The 8,158-nt window shown below is 52.4% G+C and overlaps 1 protein-coding gene across 1 annotated transcript in view; it reads left to right on the forward strand.

Annotated features, from left to right (window-relative positions):
- The first annotated feature begins 1,703 nt into the window (after positions 1-1,703).
- Positions 1,704-8,158, forward strand: part of Ercc1 (ERCC excision repair 1, endonuclease non-catalytic subunit) — an 11,619-nt gene continuing 5,164 nt past the window's right edge. The window contains exons 1-5 of the mRNA XM_021219317.1: positions 1,704-1,839; positions 2,249-2,360; positions 4,857-5,072; positions 6,972-7,075; positions 7,497-7,596. Coding sequence (XP_021074976.1) covers positions 2,256-2,360; positions 4,857-5,072; positions 6,972-7,075; positions 7,497-7,596 — 525 coding nt within the window. The 5' untranslated portion in view covers positions 1,704-1,839; positions 2,249-2,255. The remainder of the gene's footprint in view (positions 1,840-2,248; positions 2,361-4,856; positions 5,073-6,971; positions 7,076-7,496; positions 7,597-8,158) is intronic.

Below are 8,158 nucleotides of genomic sequence, written 5' to 3' on the forward strand. Positions count from 1 at the left end.
TCAGGCTGCCCTTGAACTCACACAGACTGCCTGCTTCTGCTTTTCTAGTGTTGGGGTTGACACCAATACAACCAGAGGTTTTGGTTTTTGGTTTGTTTTGTTCAGGGTCTTGCTTTGTGGCACAGGCTGGGCTGGAAGTCACTAGGACACAAGCTAGTTTGGAACTTGCCCCAGTCCTTCTGCCTCGGTGTTCTCGGTGCTGGGTTTACATGCGTGCCACCACTCACTGCTGTCTTACTGCACCCTTTTTAACCTCAGCAAATGATTCCAAGTAGAGAAACTAAGGCATTCAGTGGGGACTTGCCTCGGTCAGCGCCTCCTTCACAGAATACACGGTTCAGGCGCGCTCTCTGGTGGCTAGGCTTATGCATGGCACTCTGATTCCTTGGCAGTTCAGCCCCTTTCCTTCCTAGGATCAAGGGCTACTTACTATTAAATTTAATTAATTAACTAGTTTTGAGTCAGGGTCTCATTTTGTAGCTCTGGCTGACCTGGAAATCACTCTGTAGGTCAGGCTGGCCTCGAACTCACCGAGATCCGCCTGTCTCTGCCTCCCGAGTGCTGGGATTAAATGTGTGAACCACCTGCCTACTATAAATAGTTCAGTTGTGTATCATACTTCCAAAGGCCTGGGGTCATGGCTCAGTAGTAGTGTCTCTGCCTAGAATTCACAGCGTAGGCATGTGCTTGTACACACACACACACCTCACAACTAGGAAAACATTAAAAAAAGATATAGAAGGATTACATATGATGACCTTAGGGTGTGTCCTCTCTCAATACACGAAGATCAAAAGAAAATGGAGAACACGTTGGTAAATGCATGCAAAATTTTAAATGGAGAATTTTAAAAGTATGAACTCGAAGGAAAGATTTGCAGCCTATTGAAGTGACTAACAGAATCAACCCTTAAGCATCACTCCAATAAATGGGCAGTAATCAAAAGATGTTCATCTCCTTTTCCTCCCCCTTTTTAATTTTAAAAACCGTTGAATTGCTCATTTCGAAAAAAAAAATGGGCAAAGGATATGAGCCAATCTTTGTAAAAAGGAATAGGCAAAGGAAATGAGCAAGAACAGAAAATATATAAGACCATTAAGCTATTTCCTTAGCAATCATAGAACTACAAGTTGGAACGGGGTGAAACCGTCCTTCCAGGAAATGAGTAATACTAAGTCATCCACGGGGCCCAGGTCTCGAGCACAGGCGTCCCTTCCTTCAGGAAGCCCGTCCTGACACCCCGGCTGGGTCAGGTGCTCCCCCTAACACGGCCTCTGTCCTCCGGGCTCTCCCTTCCCGGCCCTGCCCTCTCTGGGCTGCCCCTGTCTGACTGTCCCACTGGACTTTAAGTCACAGCTGTCGGTATCAGTCCCCGCTTGGGATGCAAGTGGGGAATGGCTTAGAATGAGTGAGTCAATGTCCACCACCCACACTTACAGGGAGGGTGACCTCTGAAATCTCGCCTCCTTTCTCTCGTCTGTCTGTCTGTCTGTCTGTGTCTCTCTCCTTTTCTCCTTCCCCTCCCCCACCCCACCTCCTTTGATCATCACTGAGCCGGGTCTGGAGTCTGGGAAGCGCTCAAGAAGTCAAAGTCTCCCAGGTACCAAGATGCCCAAGCTTCCATCCGCCCCCGACGCCCAGCGGTCCTCCAGGACCATAGAGAGCAGCGCGAATAGAGGTCTCGGCTCTGTGTCCCGGGGAGCAGCGAGACGAGCGCAGGGCCAGAGCGGCCGGAAGTGAGTCTAGCCGGGGTCGCGCTGGCCGTGCTGGCCGTGCTGGCGCCGGGTCGCCTCTGTTTTCCCCCCGCGGTATTTCCTTCTAGGCCTCGGGAAAGAGCCGGTGAGTCTTGGCAGTGCTCAGACGCAGTGCTAGGACCGAGACGGGGCAGGGTGGAGGTGGACGGAGGCCGGGGATTGATGATTGGCAGCGGAAGAAGCCAATCATTGCAGAGGCTGAGACTAGGCTGGGACTGGGCGGGGCGGACGCACCCAGGCGCGTCCCTGGGGGCGGGGTCCATTGCCCCTGAGCGAGTGTGGTGTGGGAGTAATAGCAGGTAGGCGGGTTTGTAAGGCCCGTAGACCAATCCGGAGTGAGCAGGGGGAAAGGGGCGGGCCCACTGGTTGGTCTTCTGGAACCGAACGCCAGCGAACAGGGCCACCTTTGTGCGGGGCTGGGGGGGATTTCACTGTGAGCGGAGTTTCCCTCTGGAATATGGAAATGCCTGAGACAATGTCGCCACGCCCTTCAGGCCCCAGATGGACCCTGGGAAGGACGAGGGAAGTCGGCCACAGCCCCCAGGACCACCCACCAGGAAGAAGTTTGTTATCCCACTGGAGGGAGACGAGGTGCCTTCTGCAGGGGTAAGGGCGAAGACTTGGGGGGCTCTTGGGAGTGAAAGGGATCCCTGGGTCTACGGTGTTAAGTTTAGGCTTGGGTTGCTTTGGAAAAATAACCTGCCATGCTCTGCAATCCTCGGTGTGCCCATTGGTAAAATGGCATGACAGGGTGATTAAGGGAGAGGATGGCAGCTAGACAGTGGTCAGTGATGGCTTTTGGTTGTTTAGTTTGTATGTGTGTGTGGGGAATCTTCGATTGGGTCACGTGTTTCCTGGGCTAGCCTTGAACTGGATGTGTAGCTAGGGTTGGCCTCGAACCCAGGTCCTCCAATCGCCACTTCCCAAGTGCTGGGGTTATAGCAATGGAACATCCTTTGTGTGTGTGTGTGTGTGTGTGTGTGTGTGTGTGTGTGTATGTTTTGCATGCGCGTATGTCTGCACACTACAGGTATGTAGACCTGCAGAGGCCAGAAGAAGGCATTGGCTCCCCTAGACCTGGAAAGTGTGTTGAGCCTCCACGTCTATGCTCGGAATTGAATCTAGATCCTCGTGAAGAGCAGCCAGTGCTCTTCACTGAGAAGGCATCTCTCTGGCCTCTAAAACATGTCTTTATGCTGTGTGTACACACATGGGTGAGTGCTGTGAAGCGCCTGTGAAGGGCAGAAGGTCACCCGTGGAACTTGGTTTTATCCTTGTACTGTATAGATCCTCAGGACTGAACTGAGGTCATGAAGCTGGCAAGTACCTTTACCCACTGAGCCATCTTGCCTGTCCCCCCTTCTGCCTGTCTGCCAGTATTCTGGATTTTCAGGATATGGATTTGGATCTGACCTTTTCTGTTATTATTTTGATTTGTTTTTACATTGCTTTACGTGGTGTGGGTTGGGGATGTACTTGCCAGGGCATTTGTGTGGAGGTCGGTTCTCTGCCCCCACCGGATAACTTTCAGGCTTCAAGCCTAGGTGTCAGGCACCACTGTCCACTGAGCCGTCTCCCTGGCCCGGGATCTGACATTTAAGACTTGGAAGCTGGCTGTTGTCTGTCTGTCTATTCATCTATCTAGGTTTTTTTTTGAGACATGATTTCTCTGTGTAGCTCTGGCTGTTCTGGATCCAGAGATCTGCCTCTCTCTGCCTCCCAAGTGCTAGGATTAAAGGTGTGCGGCCACCATCAAAGGCTAGAAATGAAAGTTTTTATACTCTAAGAAAGAGAAATCAGTGTCCTAGAGAGATGGCTCAGCAGTTAAATGCATTAGCTGCTCTTGCAGAGGACCCAGGTTCAGTTCCCTAGCACCCACATAGTGGCTTACAACCGGCTGTAATTCCAGTTCCAGGGGATCCAGTGCCCTCTTTTGACCGCTGAAGGCAACCAAGAATGTACATGGTGCATGCCTATACATGCAGGTAAAACACTCAATACTAATACAATAAGAATCTAAAGTCTTTAAAAGGAAACATGGAGGCTGGTTAGATGAGGCATTCACCAAAGTTGCTTGGGCCATTTTTGTCTGGTTTTGATTTTGAGATAGGCGTTAAATGTATGAGCTGGGGCTGGGGAGATGGCTCAGCGGTTAAGAGCACTGACTGCTCTTCCAGAGGTTCTGAGTTCAAATCCTAGGAACCACATGGTGGCTCACAACCATCTGTAATGGGTGGGATCTGATGCCCTCTTCTGGTGTGTCTGAAGAGAGCTACAGTGTACTTATACATAATAAATAAATAAATCTTTTTAAAAAATGTATGAGTCATCAATGCCCATCGCTGAAGTCTTTTAGGGAATCCAGCTTTGGTTCATGCTCCCATGTCAGACAGCTCATAATCAATTACTTATAAGTCCAGCTGCAGGGACCCAACACCTTCATCTCCTAGCTTCTATGGGCACACACCACACACGGGCACACATATGGCATACACACGCAGACACATAGACAGGAATAAAAATAAGTAAATCTTAAGAAACAAGAAAGATGCTGAGCGTGGTGGCGCACGCCTTTAATCCCAGCACTTGGGAAGCAGAGGCAGGCAGATCTCTAGGCTCCAGGCCAGCCTGGTCTACAGAGTGAGTTCCAGGACAGCCAGGGTCACACAAAGAAACCCTATCTCGAAAAACTAACCAGCAAAACAAAACAAAACAAAACAAAACAAAAAAAAAACCCTGTACTTGTGACATCCTCTGAAGGATCTGGCCAGGAGGAGTAGTGAGGGAATGGGCGGTGGGACAACTGACTGGAGGGGAAGCCAGTCCAGAGGCTCTGAGGTGAGCAAGCCGAGGAGGTGAGCAGATGGAGGCAGGGGTGGGCCCAGAGGCAGGGCTATAGGGACAGCCTAGAGCCTCTCAGCCTCTGTCTCCCGAGTGCTCGGATGACAGGTGTGACCACTGTGCCTGGCTCACTGAGGCACACCGGTAAGCAACCGAGCCCTAGCCCCAGCCCTTGCGTGTTCTTAGCCCCGGCAGCATCTGGAAGGAGGGGGAGGACTCCAGTGTTCCTTCCTCATCCCCAGTCCTCCCTTCTCTCCACAGGTCAAGCCCTTATTCAGATCGACACGGAATCCCACCGCCCCTGCAACCTCAGCCCATGTGACCCCTCAGACGTATGCTGAGTACGCCATCGCCCAGCCTCCAGGAGGGGCTGGGGCCACAGTGCCCACAGGCTCTGAACCTGCGACAGGAGAGAACCCCAGCCAGACCCTGAAAACAGGAGCAAAGTCCAATAGCATCATCGTGAGCCCGAGGCAGGTGAGAGGGGTAGGTGGGGAGGGAGAGGGCGGAAGGCTGGGGAGGGACCACTAGGGGTTCTCATGGGAAAGCCTGTTGTTCCAGGGATTACTGTTGGGAGTGGTGGAAGGAGGGCTGAGGCTCACACGCTTTGTTTACTCATGCCTTCTTCATGCATTTGTCACTTCATTAATTCCTGCATTCATTCATTCATATACATACCCCTTCATTCATTCATTTATTCCTTCCTATATACTCCACCGTTCATGCATTGGCCTATGAGCTTGTGGGTTCAGGGTGCCCCAGCCCTCCCTGCTAGGGCTGTCACTCTGTTTAGGCAGCTTGGCTCCTGTCCCCAGGTCTGTTCATTTCCTCAGAACCTATAGGGACAGAACCTATAGGGAGAACTTCTAGTCACTGAAATGCTGCCCACGTGATGTCGCCTGGCTGGCCTCAAACTTAGAGACCTTACCTGTGTCTGCCTCCTACTAAGGGTGTGTACCACCACGCCCAGCCTCCCACCCAGCTTTATAATGGAGGTTTTTGATGTCTATGGTAGCTTGAGGGAATTACTTGGTGCATACATTCACTCCTTTCTCTATGCATTAACTCCTCCACTCACTTAATGCCTAGGGTGTTATGGCATGGGAAGGGACATAGCCCGGAGCTTCCACACTCCTCTGGGAATGCCTGTGCTATAGGGAATCTTTTGAACTCAGTCCTTTGGGGTTGTGGTAGAATCATGACACAGGCTTGGGTAGATGCCATCCCCAGCTGTTGGTGAGCCTTGAGCCCTCCCTCTGCGGAGGTGAGCTCCGGGCAGACAATTCCCAGCCCTGAATTCTGAGCACGGGGCATCTAGGTCTGTTCTGGGCCAAATAGGAGCACTGTGAGTCACCCAGGAGAACACGACGTGTTCTGTTCCCTCGGGAGCTCCCCAGGCCTTAGGAAGTCCATGCTAGATGCTATCTGTGAGTCAGGAAATTCCAGAGGTCTCAAGAATAATCCGGGTGAGGGTGCATGTAGCAGATGGTCCAAGGGTTCAGGAGAGACATATCTGGAACTGGGGGCAGAGTCTATAAGAACTGGGCCTGGGGGCTGGTGAGATGGCTCAGCGAGTAAGAGCACCCGACTGCTCTTCAGAAGGTCCTGAGTTCAAATCCCAGCAACCACATGGTGGCTCACAACCATCCATAACAAATCTGACTTCCCCTTCTGGAGTTTCTGAAGACAGTTACAGTGTACTTACATATAATAAATAAATAAATAAATCTAAAAAAAAAAAAAAAAAAAAAAGAACTGGGCCTGGCCTGGTCACTTCTGTGTCCTAGCATAGGGGACAGTGTGTGCTCTCTATGCCTCCTGGATGGGTTAGAGCCTGGGCTGCCTGAGCGCTTCGGCCTTGGGCTGGGGAGGGGAACTGGAGGGCCTCAGCCATGGCAGAGCCTAGGTGATGCCGCTGGTCACTATCTGTAAGGTGGCCTCAGGGAGTGTGATGGTGGCCTCGTCCAGGGAGGTGCTGTGGTGGTGGAGGAGGGGTGTGGACAAGGTCCAGATTCCACCAGAGAAGTAGGGGAAAGAAAGATGCAGTACTGGCCTGGGGCACTGATGTGGGACCCTCCCTGGGAGGGGCAAGTGTGGATGTTGCTAAGGTTGCAGTGAGGGCTGGTGACCAGCAGACAGCAGCATGGATCGACACTAGGACAGAGGCTAAAGGGGAGTGTGTGGGGGAACTGTGGTAAAGGCCTGGGGGCAGGGGGCTAACATCCAGATTCCAGGCTGAGGAGTTGGGAATTGAACCTGGAAAAGACCCTGGAAGATGGTGGGGCTTAGGATGGGAAGAGGTGGGGGAGGGTCCAGCCTTCACTTTAGACCAAGGGTCACCTCCATAAGTGGCTTCTGCCTTTCTCCCTTGGACAGAGGGGCAACCCCGTGTTGAAGTTTGTGCGCAATGTGCCCTGGGAATTCGGTGAGGTGATTCCCGACTATGTGCTGGGCCAGAGCACCTGCGCCCTTTTCCTCAGGTGAGCTCAGGGGTGCTGAGCGGGAGGGCCCAGCCTCACTATTTTGGCATTGAGTGGGAAAAGTGGGGTTCAGTGTTTTGGGCTCTGGGCCTGTGCATGGCTTTGTGTTGAAGAAGTGGTTGTGGCCTACAGTTACCCAGAACAGAGTAGCTGAGGCTGGACCCTGGGTCTGAGGACTGGGGAGGGGGGTGGACCCTGACTTGAGGGAAGAAGCCAAGTGTCCAGTGCCCCTCAATACTCTAGCTGGCCGCCTCCCCTAGAAGCCCATCCCGGTCAGCTGACTTCCCTGGGCCTCTGGCAAGGTTGTCCCCTTTGCTGTGCTAATAAGTCCCAACCTCTGGATACCAGTAAGGTACATAAGGATGTGTGGCGCCTCCGGAACATTGAGACACTCAACTTGTCCCCTTCCTGCCTCCACCAGTCTCCGCTACCACAACCTCCACCCAGACTACATCCATGAACGACTGCAGAGCCTGGGGAAGAACTTTGCCCTGCGCGTGCTGCTGGTCCAAGTGGATGTGGTAAGCAGGGCCACCGCCGCCGCCGGGCTGACCTTACTCCTTCCATGCGTGTGTCGTGCATGGGCTGACGAATCCCTTGTGAGACAAAGTGGTTCAGGACCTCAGTGCAGAATGGATATTCACTGACACTAAAATTGCCCCAGGTCTCTTGGAAAGCCTACGTGGGCTGGGAGGTGGGAAGGAAAAGTTGTCTAGAGCCAGGTAGGGTGGTGTTCCTGCCAGATGATGCCAGCTCTCTGCAGGCTCAGGCCAGAGTCACAAGTTCCTCAGACAGCCTGGGCTGCCAGGCTGACACAAAAGAAAAAAGGATTCCTAGCTCAGCAAAAGAGCCCCTGCCTAGAATCCCCCAGTGAGGGGCTAGGGGCGTGGCTCAGTGGGCGAGCCCCTGCCTAACATGCACTGGGTTTAGTTCACAGTATTGTAAAAGGTTGCCTCATGCCCCTTACTTAAATATCTGCTAGACCTTGTTCTTCCCCTTCACCACAGTCTGACTGTCAGATCTACAGTTTCTTCATCTTTCACCACAGTCTGACTGTCAGATCTACAGTTTCTTCATCTTTCA

Source organism: Mus pahari, chromosome 19 (genome assembly GCF_900095145.1).
Source record: "Mus pahari chromosome 19, PAHARI_EIJ_v1.1, whole genome shotgun sequence".
Lineage (NCBI taxonomy): Eukaryota > Metazoa > Chordata > Mammalia > Rodentia > Muridae > Mus > Mus pahari.